This window comes from Vicia villosa, linkage group LG1, assembly GCF_029867415.1.
Source record: "Vicia villosa cultivar HV-30 ecotype Madison, WI linkage group LG1, Vvil1.0, whole genome shotgun sequence".
In the NCBI taxonomy this organism is placed as follows: domain Eukaryota; kingdom Viridiplantae; phylum Streptophyta; class Magnoliopsida; order Fabales; family Fabaceae; genus Vicia; species Vicia villosa.
The window spans coordinates 103,448,352-103,468,116 of record NC_081180.1 but is presented as its reverse complement, the minus strand read 5'-3'; the positions used below and the strand labels follow the sequence as shown (position 1 = coordinate 103,468,116).

The 19,765-nt window shown below is 31.7% G+C and overlaps 1 protein-coding gene across 3 annotated transcripts; it reads left to right on the top strand.

Moving 5' to 3' along the window:
* Positions 1-13,999: 13,999 nt before the first annotated feature.
* On the top strand, positions 14,000-17,955 carry LOC131643767 (protein indeterminate-domain 5, chloroplastic-like). Of its 3 annotated transcripts, none has more exons than XM_058914083.1 (4): positions 14,000-14,124; positions 14,464-14,642; positions 15,083-15,479; positions 16,709-17,955. In XM_058914083.1, the coding sequence occupies exons 2-4, from the start codon at positions 14,480-14,482 to the stop codon at positions 17,718-17,720; spliced, it is 1,572 nt and encodes a 523-aa protein (XP_058770066.1). In that variant the 5' UTR covers positions 14,000-14,124; positions 14,464-14,479; the 3' UTR covers positions 17,721-17,955. The 3 variants fall into 3 exon arrangements, with proteins under 3 accessions (XP_058770066.1, XP_058770065.1, XP_058770067.1); XM_058914082.1 differs by having other exon boundaries at positions 14,097-14,235; XM_058914084.1 differs by lacking the exon at positions 14,000-14,124 and having other exon boundaries at positions 14,514-14,646.
* The last annotated feature ends 1,810 nt before the right edge of the window (positions 17,956-19,765 follow it).

The following is a 19,765-nucleotide window of genomic DNA, read 5'->3' as shown; positions in this document are numbered from 1 at the left end:
CTTGAGATTGTTCTCCTAACAAAACATTAACAAATGCAATTTTTTTTCAAGGCAAGTTATTTCCACTCTACCGCATTGAAGGCCGTGCCTAATGTTAGAGTGCAAACATTAATGCCGACCATTAAAAAACACAAACAAACAAAAAGAAATTGTTGGGTAGAACTACAAAACTCTGATTTATCCATTGCGCGTTAGAGATTCGTATGGACAAGATTCAAACAATCTTGGTGAGTTCAATTATTAAAAACCCTTTTTTTCCTTTATAACCCATTGCATGTAACCCCTTAGCATGTAAGTATTAGATAACACACCCTTAAATTAGAAACAACAAGAGTGAATTCCGTAGAATACTACATACGCGAAGAATGCTAATACATTTTTCTTGCATAGCCGACTTCCGTACCATTCTCTTGATTGTGAGACCATTCCTTTTTCTGTTTGAAGTTTGCTGTATATTTGCTTTCTTTTATTGAAATAAATAAAGTTTAGTGACGACTCTGTTATTTTTTTTTACCGTAGTGACAAAACTGAATAAAGTTCTAATGATATTTATATTCTAGATCCCAAACATGTCAACCATTGTCATCAACATCTTCATCACTTACAAGTTTGCTTGCATAAGTATTTTCACCAATAAAACGATCATGTTCTTCCAAAACTATTTAGTATGGTTGGCAATTAAAACAAACATTTTCATTTGACAAGGATTAGATTATTTGTATGTTGTTCTCATAATCACGCTTTAACCTTGTCACTCGCTAAAGCATCATAACCTGAAAAGAAACAAAGATTATTTTCAAATATTTTTTTTTGGCCAGCTAGTTCTTGGTCAATTGTCTTTAACATTCTATCATTCAACATTTGTTTCACCCACACAATGGAAGTGACTCTTAATTTTGTTTTAAATTATATACTTTATATATATAGCTACTTGTTTAATTTAGTTAATTTGTGTTAGACTAGTTTCGTCTTATTACTATGTGTGTTTTTTTATTACAACATGTTTTGTGAAATTCTTTCAAATTAAATCACAGTTAAAAAAATATAAGACTTGTTAGATATGGAATTTATTAAGGGCAGCAACGGAAGAATTATCTTAGCCTAAAGTATTGCTCAAATGTTTTCAATAATTTTAAGAGATACAAAGTCGATTTGAATTCATACCAGTTTGTTGAACTTCACAAGCAATATGGTATTGAAAACTAAGAAGTCATCAATGAGATTGTTCAAAATCAACATCACTTTGAATTTGAAAAGGACAAGTTCTTACATTTATTCTAAAGGGTTGATGTGAGATGGAATTCCACTGCTTATTGCTTCATAACTGTAAATATTGAAATATTACAAGTAATAAAGTCAATGTTAAAAATTACTAGAAAAAAAATATAATAGCAACAACTAATAACACCATAAAAGCAGTTTTGCTAGAAGAGCCTCTTGCAATCACAGTAGTACAGATATACCATACGGTTTCTTATCCATAATGTGGATTTATATCACTAAATCTTGCACAAGTTGATGTATATTAGTCTTCCCAACAAATATGCTACCACATAATATTATATCCTCAACAGAACAAAGGTTTAAGTTTGAAAGCACAAATACAACATCAATGTTTAAATCAATAAATAATTTTAGAATGCTTATGATTGTATGTCATACATATATTAAAGTAAAAAAAGTAAAAATAAAAGTAACCTAGCTTTCAATACCTGTTGGGACAAGTCAAAGACTTGTCATGAACATCAATGGTGAAAAGTGAATTTGGAGAAGATGAAGTAGAATAGATTAAATTGAGAAAGAGAGAGAGATAATTGAGGAGAAAAATGTGTTTATTCACAATGGCATTACACTCATAACAAACTTTACAATGAGCTTATATAATGCTCTAACAACATAACAAACAAAACTGGACACAAAATAACATTTTGTTATTTTTCAAAATATCGCGCTAGAAACCGGTTTTCATATATGGGGAAATCGGTTTTCACTACTAAAAACATAATTCCAGCAGCTGTCCAGAAGCACTTCTCCAATAAACTGTGAATAAACACATTTTTCTCCTCAATTATCTCTCTCTCTCTCTTTCTCAATTTAATCTATTCTACTTCATCTTCTCCAAATTCACTTTTCACCATTGATGTTCATGACAAAATTTGTTAGTTTCATACCTTAAGGTTGACTTGATGCATCTAGGAGCACCGTCATGTTAGAAATTTAAGGAAGTAAACAAATGAAAATAAAATATTTTAGTAAGCAATAAGTAACCCTATACAATTAGAGGTAATATGAAATATTTTAGTAAGTAATAATTAAACCTATACAATTAAAGAGGTAATTAACTGTTTCATTTAAAAAATAAAAATACCAACATATAAATTATTGCTGTGGAAAAATTAAAATTAAGCTATTGATTAATTTAATTCAAAAAATAAGAATTGCCGCCGATCTTTATTGTTTCTAAAGAAATAAGAAAAGAACAAATAAAACTCGCAGAAAGTTTAAAACAAAACTAATAAAATAAAGAGATAAGGATACGAAAGTTAGTTATGCAAGGGGAAGGTGTTAGCACCTCTCACATCTTTGATACTCCAAAGAAACCTCTTGAAAATCTGTGTTAAGGCTAAAACTAATTGTTTGCAAAAAGATTGTGGAGATGAGAAAAGAAAATTTTTATATTTTTTTATACTCGACAAAACGTCGCATCTTGTGCCTACATACCTCTTTTGTGTAATAGGGAAGTCAGAATATTTGTAGTTCCGCTTAAAATGAAATAATGAAAGTTTGTTGATTGATTTTAAATGAAGAGATATGTCGTCTTATTTAAGTGCAAAACACAACGTACTCTCTACAATTATGGGAAAGTGAGCATTTGCATCATCTTTAATATGGAGAATTTACAACTTAGATATCAACAAGCATATCTCAACATATAAGTGGAAAATGTCAATCACTTTGCCATGTTTGTGGAAGTAAGAGGATTTGCAATCACTTCTAAAACAACACTAATATTTAATCTTTTGAGAAAAAGGTTTAAAATAAAAAAATGCCAAAAGGCACAAAAGAAGTTTGATGATGTTTGTATCTTTTATGTTTTGAAAGAATTTGAATATGCTTAAGTGATTTAACATTTATTTAAGAAAATATTTGACGATCACTTGACAAAGTAAATGTTTTTTGTTAAAGGTTTAAAGTTTGAAAACAAGAAGGTTTTGAAAAAAGAGAGAAGATTTTGAAAATTTAAGAAAGGGGGGAGGTGAAGAGACTATCCTAAAACATAAAGTAAAAGATAAGCAAAGAAATATCTAACCACTCAAGCGCAAGCATTTAACAATAAGCCAAAATGAGCATTCTATTTCCTTTGCATTAAGCCACAAGTAAAACATCAAATGAAACCAAACCATAAGCAGATGGAAGTCCAAAGCATCAGATAAACTCAAAGCATCAGATGAACAATTAAAGTCTCAGATGAAATTCAAACATCAGATGAATCTCCAAGTATCAGATAAGTTTAAAGTATCAAGTTAAACCACGTGTATCAGATGACTTCGAAGGTTGCAGATGAATTCCATTTCTTAGAAAAAAAGTAACCAAAGTCTAAAGGTCAAAATTCCACATCCAAATCAAGGGATAGTAACCATTAGGCCAAGATTAAAGCACCAAGTGTTTTTAGGAGTTTTCCTTTATTAATATTTTTTAAAAGAAAAAGAAATCTTCAAGGGGCAAAAGGAAAAGGTATAAAGATAAAGATAATATCTCAATTCACCCCATAATGCTCTTAGGCACCTGGCAAAATTTCATTTTTGCCCCCTGCTTCCAAATGTGTATCTCTGGAAGCACCTTTTTTATTTTACATTGAATTGTTCCGTAGGTCCATCTACGGAACTGTTTAAACAATGTTAAATAAAGGTTACGTAGATGCACCTACGGAACAAATCAACATTAAATAAAAAATGCTCTTTGAGATACACCTTCGGAAGCAGAGGGTATTTTTGGAAACAGAAATGATACATGAGAAACCCAAGAGGTGCAATGAGAGATTGTCAAGATAAATTGCAAGAAACTAAAGTTCAAAGAATATAAATGCTATGAATGATAAATGCTTGAAATGTAAATTGCAAAAAAATAAAGGGCAAGAAATAAAATGGCAAGAAATGAAAGTGCATTAAAATAAAGTTAGCACAATAATAATGTTAGTATTAATGTTAGAATTAATGATCCAATTCAGAAAATTTTTAGTGTTATGTTAAGCAATCATAGATGTACTTATATAGAAGTAGCGTCTATGAGGCCGGTCAATAAGAATTTATGTACCATACTTGTTAGAGAAATGATAGAGATCATTCTCCTAAAATAAGTAGCACAAGTAAAAACAAAGGAGGGATCAAGTACAAGGCTGGGAGATTGATCTATTACATCAATCATTTTTCATGATACTTATGACAAACCTGTCACCAATCCAAAGTACCTCAAATAATCAATGATCAATTGGGAAGTAGATTTGAAACGATGAAATTTCATCAAGCACCATTCCAAACTTCATGAACAAGATGGAGTTCTAATCATCCAATTGATCAAAAGAAAAAGAAGAAAAAGATGAAGATGGAGAGAGAAACCAAATTGAATCAAGACCTTGATCAGGTCATCATCAAGATCAATCACCTCTCTTGGTGGATTACGGTGACAAACCTATCACCAACACAAAGTACCAAAAATGATTCAATTAATCATTTAATGGTAGATTTGAATTGATGAAGGTTCATTCAATCTCATCAACACGAAAAGTCCATTGATATTAATGATACATGTTGTCAAAGAAATGATGATCCAAGGCACCAGAAGTCAACACTATATTACATGCAATAATAATAATAATAATAAAAATTCAATAAAAAATGATTTTTAATTGAAAATAAAAGAGAAGATGCCAAAGTATATTCATAACATCAATTAAATGTCAAGAAAAATAATAGAAAAAATATAAATGGTTCAAAACATTTTTAGAAATTTTTGGAGAAATTAAAAATGCATAAAACTATTTTTAAACCAATTAAAATGCTTGAATAAAGTAAAAGTTAATGAAAAATAGATAATCATAAAATAAAATTGGGAAAATTAACACAATGTGTAAAATAATAAAAGAGATTGTTCTACATTTTTTTGGATGAAAATCTGATTTACAATCAATTTTATAAAAGAAAACAAAATAAAATGAAATAAAATAAAACAGAAAAATAATCAATACCAGAACCAGAGGTCTGATGCGAATTGAAGGTTAAGGAAACACAAGAAAGAGGGTTTGAATTGGGTTTCAAGATTGAAACTTTTTCACTATCCAAGACAACAAACAATGAACTTAGAATAAAAATAATGAACACCAATATTTTTTAAACTAGTTCGATGTTAACAAAGCTAACTCCAATCATCCGCCAAGGTGATTTCGCCTTCTCTCAAGGACTTAATCTACTATAACCAAACTTGATTAAAAACACAAAGACCTACTGTCAATTTCTTGAGAATTTTGACTATACCCTAGTATCTCAAGGAAAAACAACTCAAAAGTTAATATACAAGATGAGTTACAAGAATGCTTCAATAAAAATAGATTACACAATATGAAATTCAAAGAATTACACATAAAGATGTTTTCTATGAAAGATTATGAACAAAAAGGTTTTTGAGTGTGTTGAAAATATTCTTGAGTTTCTCTCTCATTGTTTGTAGGCAAATGTCACGTTAAAGATGCTTGATCAAAGGTTCTTCTTTCCATATCTTCAACACTCCTTTATATAGGCAATGGAAGACTCGTTGGACGATGGAAAAGGAATTGCAGAATTCCAGATTTATTTTTGTATAATGGTTTACATGAATGGTACAATAGTACAGTTTGAATCCAATGAAATCAAGGTAGTGGAGAGAATGGTGATCTTGTACTGTGTACTACTTTCTCACGTAGTTTTTTTTGATCTTATTGTTTAATCTTCATAGGCTTTAAAATACGTGTTGATGAAGAATGCTTAGAAGGATCAAAAACTCTATGAGAGAGTCTCCAAAACCCTGTCTTTAGAGTTTTCAGAACTTGTTCTTTAGAGTCTGTTGCACTCCAATTTTTGACCACTAAGATCCCACCATATCCCAAGTAGTAGGATCATCATCATCATTATCATCATGCATATATCATTTGTTAACCAAAAATACAAAAAAATTGTTGTTTGTTGCTTGTGTCCTAAGACAGGAGACTGAGCAAATTAGGGTTTTTAGGCCCACAAGGAAGTCCAAAATTCTTCTATGATTCAAAGGGTATTCTCATAAATATCCAAGTCCCAAGATGGCCCTACTCAAGATCAATCACTCTCAAGATCACCTGAGGCCCCAAATTAGGGTTTTGACCTAATTCTACTAGAGGGTTGACTTCTAATCAGGACATGGCTCCAAGACTCAAACCATGATTCAAGGGCATCTAAATCAACATTATAATCCATTCTTATCATTCATTTGAATAGGAGACCTTGATTCATATGGAATCCACAAAATTGCAGTTGATTTGGAAAAGTCAACTATGTGGGTCAACCTTTGACTTTTGAGAAAAATGGTCAACCATGAAGTTTTAAGGATTCAAATCATCATCATATTACTATTGAAGACATTTGACCAAGAGAGATCAAGAAAATTCATCAAGAATAAAAAAGTCAACAAAAGTCAAAATTAGGGTTTTTAAGTGATTTTGACCCCATTTTGGGAACTTCAAATTTCACCTACACACTCAAAAATCTTCCAACATGAAATTTGTAGATGTTAATCAAATTAAAAACTTTGTATCTGCTTATGGTTTTATCAAAAGTGATTATTTTGAGAGATATGAAATTATGAAGATTATGTTAAAAAAAACTTAGAAAACTTTCAAGTGTTTTCACTTGAATTTTTCCTAACTTTATGGCCATTTTTCTCTATTACCCCAAAAAAGTTTGAGGAAAATTTTAATAAGTGAATTGAAGTATGTAGCAAGATCTTTCCAAAGAGACCATTAGCATGAAATTCCATGGCTTGAGCTATGAGATATGATTTTGTGAAGAAGGCTCCATAACACTTGAGAAACTCCATGAACAAGAAGAAGTTATGAACCAAAATCATTTTAAAATAAATTATTCCCTTCTTGCAGCTCTTGTATGTTCAAGACACAAATTTCAGAAGATTACACTTGCCTTTGAATCATTATCCAAGTGTTATAAGCATTGTCCAAGATTTCATTCCATTTCAAGACTAAAGGCATCATTGTCATTTTCGTAAAGAAGCTTTAATCACAAAGTCCACTCTCCTTGAGCTTCCAACTTGTTGCTTCTGCATGCACTCCACCCAAAGATCAGACCAAACATGTCTAAAGCATCTAACAACTCCAAAGCATGCTTGTACTTCACTTTGGAACCATAACTTCTTCATTTCTTCATGAAGAAGCAAAAGTACACAATTTGAAAATTATGGAGCCATGTGATATGATTTTTCCCTCCATAAGCCCTAATTCATGCCTATAAATAGAGGGTATCATTCCCTTGATCAAACACACAAGAAATCCCAAAGTCACTCTTCATTTCAAAATCCATTTTTTGTGTCATTTTCATTTTCATAGACAATTTTAGTTAGAGAAGTTATGGGTGAAAACCAACCCTCCTAACAACTTCCATACATCATTTGGAAGTTGTTGATCATCACCAAACACTTTCCAAACACCCCTAGCCAAAAATCACGCTCATACCTCCATTAAAGAGCCAAAGAGAGCCTTATCCATCCAAAATTCATTCCTTAAGCACATTGTCCAAACAAATCATCCAAACACCTTCCATATATCACATAGAAGCTGTCCAGACCATTCATTAACATCTGTAACACTTGTATTCCATTGTTGCTCTTCAAATTTTTCACTTTGTATGTGCTATTGGGTTTGAAGTTGCAGAGGTGATCAAAGCATTCTAAGCATTCAAACACCATCCCTGGACATCAAGGAAGCTTTCCAGATCATTACCACGCTTCTGTAACAACTCCAAGCAAGCTCACGACCTCCATTTTCAGAGGTAAAAACTTAAACTTTGAACTTGTAGGAAGAAGCATCATTCTGATCAATTCTTGTTATCAATTAACTCAGAATCATGTAGGGATTAATAGCCCTAAGGTTTTAGGGCTTGATTATTTGATTCAAGAGTTTAATTTTAAAAATGATTTTTAGGTTTCATACGGTTTTCAGTCAAATTCATGAGCTTCAGTTTAAATAAATTTATAAGAATTACATGGTTGAATTCGTGTGTAAATTCTGAGTCAAATGCATCTTTGTTTTGTTCAAAATGGTTAAGATTCGAGGAAATTTGAATTTGTGTTCATGGCGGGTGAGAGGTTGAAGATGAAATTCATCTTCATTTTCCAGACTTCGTTTCTCTTATATTTTATTCAAGGTGCGTTAGTTACCGAATGCGTGCGCTAGTCAGTTGGTCATTGTTTTGTATGGTGAAACAAGGGGCATGGGTTCAAACCCTTCTAGGGCCATTTCCAATTTTTTATCACTTATCTTATTTCTCTTTTGGGTTAATACCTATTTTCACCCCTGTCATATGGGGTCGGTTTGAAAAAACCCTGCCACAAAAAAGTTGCAATAATTGCCTCAACAAATTTTAAAAGTTTCGGTTTGTATCTTTAGCAGGCCACATCATCAAAAAGTCTGATGTGGCAATTTTTTTTAACTTTTTAATGAATTATTTTTCCACCTCATATATTCACCCAATATAATGACCTTAATACCCTTAGTTCCTATATCCACAAAAACCCAAAATTTTATGTATCCTAACCCATACTTTCGTTCTTAAATCTTCTTCTTTCCATTTCTCTGAAGCTTACATTTTTTCTCCACTCAAATCAACAAGCATAACCTTAGTGCAGTCTCCACTCAAAAATATCCAAACCAAACATCAATAAAAGGTAAGCTAAAAAGTCATGAATTGTTACCGGATAGGAAAGCTTCGCTCGTAGGTCACCGGCCAATGGAAGTTGCGTGGCTCGACTCGAAGATTGGCGGCTGATGCATTGTTGCATGGATAGCATGGTGACGTCGGATCTGTCCGGTGGATTCGTCGAAGTGGCGGATCGCTTGTGGGCTGCGACGGCAGTTGTGGAGCATCAACGGAGGGAGTACCGCGGAGGATCCATGGCGTATCAGCGGCGGTGATGATGGAGGTGGTCAGGGCGGTTGTGTGGCGGTGGATCTGGTGTTTCGTGTCGGCGAGTTTGGTTGATCCGTCGACGGTATGAATGCGATCTGAAACAATAACAACATAATCTTTTTTTATACTACTTTCTTTCTGTTTCAATTTCATATGTAATTTTTTTGTGACAAATTAGTTTATGTATATGATATTAAATGGGTTAACAATTAATTATGTGTGCATAAGAGAAATTATGAAATTTTAAGTTGGTTTGTAATGCTAATTGTTGGAGATAAACTTTGTTTCTTTACTGTAACAACATGGAAAGAAATGATACTGAAGAAGTTTAGTTTATTGAAAATTGATTATTTTATAGTTTGAAATAGTATTGTGTAGTTAGTGTAAAGAATTTTTGGAAGAGATTCTGTGGGTTTAATTTGGTGAAGAAAAAACGCAAGCTTCAGAGAAATGGAAAGAAGAAGATTCAAGAATTAAAGTATGGGTTAGGGTACAAAAAATTCTGGGTTTTTGTGGATATAGGAACTAAGGGTATTAAGATAATTATATTGGGTGAATATATGAGGTGGAAAAACAATTCATTAAAAAGTTAAAAAAATAACTGCCACATCAGACTTTTTGATGATGTGGCCTGCTAAAGGTATAAACTGAAACTTTTAAAATTTGTTGAGGCAATTATTGCAAATTTTTTTGGCAAGGGGTTTTTCAAACCGATCCCATATGGCAGGGGTGAAAATAGGTATTAACCATAAGCAGTGTATTTTTAGATTATGATTAAAAATCCAAAAAAATATTTATTTTTACCCCAATTAAAAATTAATAAAAAACATGTCTTTTCATGTATTAAAAAATCAACCAAAAATCATTTTATTTTAAATATTTCTTCAAAGTAGCTTTGTATATTTTTGTGAATATTTGTTTAGGGTTAGGATATCCTGTCTTTGACTTTCTCATGTACCCCTAGACCAAATCTCTTTTAGAATTTAATATTTAATCATTAAAATTAATTAGGTGTAGGTGTTAATTTCTAAAACCCTAATTTTAAACCCTAATTTCAAAATCCTAGGTTTAAAATCCTAATCCAAAAAGAAACATGTTGATCTTTGCTTATCCGTGAACTTGTTAATTACTTTGTACATATACTTGTTGATTTCAACCCTTGTGTTTTGTACTTATTTGTTTATCTTAACCATTATCCTTTATACACACTTGTTGATTTTTATCATTGTGTTTTGTACTTATCATCCATTGTATTATCATTTGTATATACATTGTTTATTTAACCCACATGCATGATTTCATATTCATCATCATCCATCATTCATTCATATATGAATTCCTCCAAAGGTATAAACATCCTTGCTCATTATCATTAATGATTATAATGCTCACTTGTTTGTCTTTTGTGACACATGTTATCACACACACACACACTTGAGGTATCCATTGATTGATTGCTTAAGTTGTTTGTTGAAAATCCAAAGGAATGGGAATGGTATTGATTAAAATTGTCAAGGTACTCAAACTCTTTTCCAATCTCTTTTATTTAGTGTTAAAGTATTGTTAAAGCTTTTCATTTGTTTTATGGTTTTGTATTGTTAAAGCTTAACCAAACCCTTTTGTTTTTTAAACCTTGGTACTAAGAGGAGAATTATTCCCGGTGAAACTATTGACCTTGTATTGTAAAAGTCTGGTCCCTTTTTATTGGTTTTGTATTGTTAAAGCTCAACCACCCCTTTGTTTTAAAACCTTGGTACTAAGAGAAGAATTATTCTCGGTGAAACTACTCTTAGTCCATTGACCTTGTATTGTTAAAGCTGGATCCCTTTTTATTAAAACTTTTTAAATATTGTTAAAGCTTAACATTTTTAAAAACCCGTTGAATATTGTTAAAGCTCAACACCCAAAAAGATTCTGGCTACCATGGCTCTTTTATTTTCCTTTTAAGAGGAACTAAAAAAGCTCTGACTTCCCTATTGTTAAAGGGGTATGTAGGCCTAAGATGCGATGTCTTATCGAGCTAAATTTTAAAAACTTCTTTTCCCATCCCCACACTCTTTTTAAAATTCACATATGCTTTTCAAAAGTATGTACACAAAAACAATAACATTTTCAAAGAGGTTCCCATGGAGTACCATATATATGAGGGGTGCTTAAAACCTTCCCTTTGTATAACAAACCCCCTTACCCAAATCTCTGATAAGTTTATTAGTTTTGATTTTAAAAACTTCTGTGAGTTTTATTTACTCTTTCTCTCATTCCTTTTTGGAAACAATAAAGCGCGGTGGCGACTCTGTTTTAAACAAATGAGCTAAGTCTTTCTCATGGCTTTAGTCTCACCAATTTCACCGTTACAGAATCGTCAGAACTTGGTCTTCAGAGTCTTTAGAAAATTTTCCTCAGGGTCTTCAGAACTTGTGGAGCGTAAAACTTCAGAGCTTGAAAACTTTCATAAGCTCCTTTATCAAAGTCAGAGTTAGAAGTTATTTGATGAGCGTTCTTCAGAAGCGTTTTGGACTTGACTTATCTTTGTAAAACGCACTTTGTTATCTATTTAGAGTCAGAGCAAATTAAGTTTAAAAAATGATGACGTCACATGTCACTTCTTCAGAGTCAGAAACCTGTAAGCATTCAGCTTCACACTAGACAAAATCATTAGGGCACAAAATTTTTCTTTAAGAAACTATATATTGTTATCATCAAAACGTAAGGCCAGATGCAAAACATACGATATAATAAACTCATCTTGTAAAAAAACCTTAACAATAACATACATCAATAGCAAACCTCAAACAACACACAATTTACAACGAATAACTTTTATTAACAACATATCATAAACAACATACAACATACACATTTATTACTAACAACTAACAACTTTTAACAAAAACAACATATCAACTCATACAATGTCTCACGAACGCACCTGTCTCAGAATGGCGTCTACAATAAAAGGAGAATGAAGCTGAAGTGAGAGCTGCAAACTTGTGTTAATTAATTTGAACAAATTTCATTCTTGGTCTTTAACACAAGTTGACAGCTTTCACTTTAGCCTTATCCTCCTTATATTTTTTCTTCATATTATCCTACAAGTCAAATTGTATTATACATGTCATATTGTCCTACAAACAACATGAAAGAAGCTATTAAAACATAAACTATGATACATAAACAATATAGTTCACTTCTTAGGTTATACATTCACTCATATTAACTTAAATTATAAAGCTGTCATACTCATCTTAAGTTCACTTCTTAGGTCATATTATCATACATACAACATGAAAAAAAGGCGTATTAAACATGTCAATAAAAGTTCATTTCTTAGGTTATAGATTCACTCATCTTAAGTTAAACAGATTTAGAAACATAAACTACTAAACCATGAAAGAAGCTATATTATATATTTTGAAGACTAACCTGTAACGTAACCATTTTCTAAGATTTAATGGAGTTAAATCACATTTCGTAAGCTTTTATGCAAGAAAGGTAACCATTCGAAGAAGACGAGTTCGCTGCATGAGTTTGGTGTTTCTATTTTGCATGTTTGTACATAAAGGTTGTAAAAACGTTAATGGATATTAGGATATATGAAAGAGACGAGTGAGAGAGATGTTGGCGTTTTGTTTTGAGAGAGACGACTGTTATGATGTACTGAAGCGAGATAACTTCTTTTATATATATATATATATATATATATATATATATATATATATATATATATATATATATATACCTTTACCACAGTTGATAATAGGAACTGTGATGAAATGTTAGCACCTTTCACCACGGTTGATAACAAGAATCGTGATGAAATATAAGGAGAAGTCCTTTTTGTAACAAAAAATAAAAAATTATTAGTGTTGGGATTCAAACCCTTAGAGTCTAAGTACAGTTTACCACGTTTGTTAACATTGATCGTAGTAATATGTGTTTTACTAAATAGAAAAAAAAAATTCAAAAATGAATTATTACTACGATTAACATAACAACCGTAGTAATATAGTATTTTAAAAGATATATTTTGTAGTAGTGCGAGAATATTTGTTTGATCAAAGTGCACCTAGAACAATTCATGAACCACCAAGTAATCATCATTTTTATATTATCAATCTAACATGTTTTGAGGCCTAAATCAATTTCTATAAAAACATTTAAAAATAAATATTGCCAAGATTAAGAATTGAACTCCTCATAAAAGTATGTGGCCTTCTTCTTTGTTGTTAAACATTTGTAATATATAAATTGTTTTTGATAATAATAATAATTATTATTATTAACAAAATTTTAAAAAACATTGCGACAAAACGGTAACGGTATTGATAGATGTTGATATCGATCTCGTTTTTACTGGTTTATACTTTAAAGAATAAATTATGATTAATCTACACATCAACGACTGTAATTAGTGTCGCGACATTTGCACCAATCGAAATCACGTAAGTCTTTACGCGATCGAGACAAGATCGCGACCAATTTTAAAACCCTAATAATTAATAATAATAGAGCATTAGCATGGTGGGGGCTGAAAATTACCAAAGAATGTGATTATTGGTAATAAGAGAAAGAGTGATAAGGAAAGGGGTAAGGGCTAGTAGGGTCGGTGGCCCCTAGCCATCATCTATGAAGGACACAGTAGCCTGTGCAATAGCAGCATATATAACAGTGACATATTTTACCTCTCAATCCACCACTCTTTGCTCTCAAGCAATCTTTTTATTTTACCACCCTAACTAATTTTCCATTACAAATTTAAATTAAGAAAGAGATATTATATAGCTATATGAGTGGACAAGCATGCATGTAAACTAATGTTATATTATATATTAAGATGACACCAAATGATTGAGGAATATAACAAGAGAGTGTAGCTAAATTTTATGCACAAGAAAACAATAGCCAGAAGATAAATAGCTAGGTATATACAAAGTGGGTTCATATTATTGTTTTCTTCTCTTCGTCTCTACATTATACTCTCTTGTCTCCTTAGATCCTTTCTTCTTCCTACCTTTTTGATTTCTCTTAATCTGTAAGTTTTTTTTATTCTTCTTCTTCTGACACAAGAAAAATCAAACTTTTTTCAGCTTCTTCTATCTTCTTCTTCTTTTTTTAATTGTTTTGTTTCTTAATTTACTTTAGTCTATGTGTTTTTTTTTTTAATTTGTTATGCTTTCATGAGACAAAGAAACATGTTATTGAGTTTTCTCTTTTGGAAGAATGATTCAAACATTTGATATTTAGTTCAATAAATTTTCAGATTGGAAGGTATTGTTATGGCGGCTTCGTCGTCGACATCATTCTTTGGAATCAGAGAAGAAAATCAAAGTCAGATAACTCATCATCTTCATCCTCAATCCACAACTACTTCTGCTACTTCCTCAGCTCCTTCAACCATAGTTCCTCAAAAGAAAAGAAGAAATCAACCAGGAACCCCAAGCAAGTAGCTTAATTAGATCAATTTTATTTCACACATTTAATTTCACATCACATGCACACACCCTTTTTATTTCTTTTGTTATTTACAAAAAAAAAAAAGTGAAACCCTAAAAATGGCTCTAAATTTCTTCTACTATTATTTTTTTATAGTATATAAATGATTGAGATGCATGCACTTTTCTCCAACCTTTTTCTTAGAAGCATGAAACTTTGGTTCTAATTTTATAATGATTTTTCTATCTTCAACTTTTTTTACCACTTTTAGAATGGTGCATATTCAACTTTTTTACTACTATTAGAATTAATGAGTATGGTTCAGTTCATGGTGCATATTCAATTTTAGCAAGTAATTATTAAACCATAAATTTTATAATATTTTACTTACAAGAAAAGAATTTTATATAATATTTTTGTTGTTTGGAATTTTTCATGGTAAAAAGATCCAGATGCAGAAGTGATAGCACTATCTCCCAAGACACTAATGGCAACAAATAGATTCATATGTGAGGTTTGCAACAAAGGGTTTCAAAGGGAGCAAAATCTTCAACTTCATAGAAGAGGACACAATCTTCCATGGAAGCTAAAGCAAAAGTCCAACAAAGAGCCAAGGAGAAAGGTTTATCTGTGTCCTGAGCCAACATGTGTTCATCACGATGCTTCAAGAGCTCTGGGAGATCTCACTGGGATTAAAAAGCATTACTCGCGTAAGCACGGCGAGAAGAAGTGGAAATGCGAAAAGTGCTCGAAGAAATATGCAGTTCAATCAGATTGGAAAGCTCATTCAAAAACTTGTGGTACTAGAGAATATAGATGTGATTGTGGCACCCTCTTCTCTAGGTAACTAACTTATCAACAACTTTATATAGTTATCTTCACACCAATGTTAGGGTTATGAAACACAGACACCGAAAATACGACAACAACACTGATTTATACATCGGTTTCAGACACAAATATCGATATGAACACACATTTTTCTTAGGTGTCGGTGTTTCTGAGGTTAGGGCTACTTATGGTTTTTGCACTTGTAATCTTTCATATTTCATAGTAAAATTGAAAAAACACACAAAAGCTAAATGTGAGGAAGAGTCTCTTTTAATTTCTTATCTCAAAAAAAAGTGAACAAGAGCTTTCATCCTTTCATTGTTAGTTTGTGTTTGGGTGTTAGTGAAGGTATAATTTTTGTATGGCAGAAGACTGCATGCACGTGAGTACACTATTCAAATATAGTACAAAAATTGAAATGTTTTCTGAAAAAGGTAGGGAAAAAAATTCAACTTTGGTTCTAGGGAACAGTGCCATATAGATATTCTTATTCACATTCACGTGTAGTGAAACAAACAACATTATAACTTTGTTCTTACATGAGTTGGAATGAAGATGCTGGTTTTTTCTTATCTTTCTTGTTGGCTATTGTAGTGGTTCAAATTTCAAATACATTTTCATGTTTTTCATAAATTAATGAATTCTATTGGTAGAATATAGACAAGTATTGTGGTGGATTGCATTTATTGAACTGGCCCCATATTGGAGTTTTTTTAGTATTGACTTTCATCAAATATGCAAATAATTCTCTCTTAGATTGATCAAAGAAAGACCTCAAAATGGAAATTTGATTTAGAAATTCTTGGTTTGTTTCATATTTTGGCATAATCCATGGACCCTCTACTTCTATTGTAGTTTTCTTCTTTTCAACATACTTGTATAGTTTCAATCAATTTCACAATAAATGCTTTCTTTGCCTAATGTAATGTAGTCTTCATTAGGGTTTTTTTAACAAAAGTTATTCAATTATTTTTTTTTCCAATTCTAATATGACTCGGATCGAAAATATTACATCTGATTTTCAATGTGTTATTTCTATAAAAATTATATTTACTAAAGATAATAGGCATTCATCTTTGAACATTTTTTAAAAGTTCGTATTAGACGCTGTCTATAAAATTAGGCGTTATATTAGACGATGTATACAAAATTAGACGCTATATTGAACAATATATTAGACGCTACGCCTGACTACAATATTTTGAATTCTTACTAAAAAATTGTGTATTTTTTTGGTGCAGGCGTGACAGTTTCATCACTCATAGGGCATTTTGTGATGCATTAGCACAAGAGAGTGTAATAAGACACCCTAACCCTTTTGGTACTCATCCACATTTCCATGCCACAAACCACATGACTTTAGGTCAAATTTCTCAACAATTGCAACTTCATCAAAACCAAACATCATCCACTAACAACAACATTCTGCGCCTTGGATCATCGGCGCCAAAGTTCGAGCAACACTTAATCTCATCGCCACCGTTAAATCACTCTACTTCATCATTTGGACAATACTCAGTTCCGTCTTCTTCATCGCCGTTCTTCAATATGAGTGACATTCCAAATCAATCCTTTGAAGAACACCAAGGACAATTCTCAAACAAGCCACAACAACTACATGGTCTAATGCAACTTCCTGATCTTCAAGGAAACGCGACAAGTAATAACTCGAACAATCTTTTCAACCTCATGAGTAATATCCATGATGATCAATTCAACAACAGTCCTCTTATTAGTGATCATCCTCATCAATCACTCTTTATGGTCAATTCGAATATGCAACAACATGATCATCAAAACCAAAACCAAAACCTGTCTAGTCCTCACATGTCAGCCACTGCATTGCTTCAGAAAGCTTCTCAAATTGGTTCAACTAATTCAACCAACAACAACAAAGGTACTACTACTACAACTACCACATCTTTTGGAAATAGAAGTAGTCCAAGTATGGAACTAAATGATCATAACAACAATGATGAACTTCATGGATTGATAAACTCTATGGCCAATGGAAATGGAAACACATCCTCCTTATTTGGCAATGAAAACAACCTTAATATAAGGTTTGGTGAATCTGATAAGTTAACATTAGATTTTCTTGGTGTTGGTGGAATGGTCAGAAACATAAGTGGTGCTGGATTCTCACAAAATGAACAACAACAACAACATGCAATGGCTTCTTTGAATCAAAACCTAAAATCATCTCAGGCTCAGTCAAGTCAACATTTTGGAAGCTCAAATTTGATGCAGTGAAGAAAAATAAAGGAAATATTGCATTTTACTGTCTCATAGTGCTTATTTTATTTTTGTTTTCATCAAAACAAGTGTAGTTAATTGGTAAACTAATTAAGGTTCCAAATTCCAATGTTATTTTGTTGAACACATCATTTTCTCTACACTTATTCTATCATAATATGAATTTGATGTGATAGATATGTAATAGTAAAATTCACTGTTTCATTGAATTTCATGTGTGAGATTGAGACAATAGTTTATGAATTTGAGACAGTAAAAAGCATATATACGCAAGTGTTGTTAACTTGTTAGTTGTGTACCAATTACCAAACGAGGGTGAGATGTTGGCAAACTCTTGTCTTATGTTAAGGCTAAATTCCAATGGAAGCGACAATGTCTGATTTCCGTTCAATTTCATCATTGTTTTTTATACACGTACAAAACTTACACTGACTTTACAATAAAGCAAGAAATTTTGTAGTATTGTTTACCTAATATATATGGTACCTTACTTTTAGAGAATATATAAGTACATTGTTTTTTTTTTTTATATATATAAATAATATGAGTACATTATTAAAGGGTGACAGTATAAAGTTCTGGAAAATGATTTAAAAAATTGTTAGGTAGCATCTTTCTTTTTACTTTGGACTCTTTAGGGTTGAGTTTTTTTTTTTTAGCAATTCGTGATCTATTTAATCTCTCCAGAAATAATTTCATATAAGGGATGGACACCCAACTACTTAAACTTGATGGTGGTTCTTTCTTGTTAATCTCTATAGCTTGCTACCACAAACACTTTTAAAGCAGTCATGTTGTGGTGTCCGAAATAGTGTTGATATCTGACACTTGTATGACATGCATAGGACATGTGTTAGAAAAATCAAACAAGTAGTAGAAAAGTTAGACAAGTGTCTCCAAATAAATAATTTTTTTTTACTTCGGCACTTTAAAAAATGTATTCGACACTTGTATGATACTAATATGATACTAATGCTACTAATACAATACGTGTCAGACAATTTAAAGAAGTGTTTAAAAAAGATTGAGGCACTAAAACGAGAGATCACAAAAGTGGTCTTTTTGAATACTTATAAAACATTACTTTTCCATGTTGGGGTGAAGAATGCAAGAGACATTATTCCTAATACGAGTTTGTCGATAATTTTCCATCTGGCCCAAGTACTCTTCAATCACACGTACACTAATTACTATAAATTAATAATACAAAGTCCTAAAGTTTACCAAGGATTTTCAAATTGGATAGCATCAATATCTTTTCTAAATATGTCAGCCAGCCAATTGTCTATCTGTTCGAACATATTGAAGAGTGGTTTTCTTTTCTTCAACTAGCTCCCTCATGAAATAATGACAAATGTAAATATGTTTGGTTCTTCTATGTTGGACTAGATTTTTGGAGGTATTGATAGAACTCAACTTGTCTCACAATAATGTCATAACATATTGTATCACATTGTACTCTTTAAGCATTTGTTTTATCCATAAAATTTGAGTGCAACTACTTCCAGCGGCAATGTACTCTACTTTTGCGGTTGAAAAAGGTATACAATTATGCTTTTTACCAAACCAAAGATTAAATTATTTCTTAGAAAGAAACATCCACCAAAAATTCCTTTTTAATCTTCACTATTGTCTTCCCAGTAACCATCATAATATCCAACTAGAGAAAAGTTTATATCAAATGAGTACAAAAGATCATATTTTGATGTTCCACTAATTCATTTAGTGATACACATGACATGAGTAAGATGTGTGGATATATGTGCTTGTAAGTATGGAGCTAATGATCCTAATGTTGTTGAATCTCATGATACTAGTGTTTTGATAATGAAAGCGCTGATGCTTGTTGTGTCTTGGTGTTTTGATGAGGACAACACTAATTCTTGTTAAAGTAAGAGTTTTGAGATAATTTTATTCGGATCTGATAGAGGTATTCCATAAGAAAGAAACGGTGAGCCAAATACATGAACGTCGGGCGAGCTCAAGCACAAGGACAATAGCATTCTAAAATAAATCTATAGGTCATCGAATCGGGTTGGGTC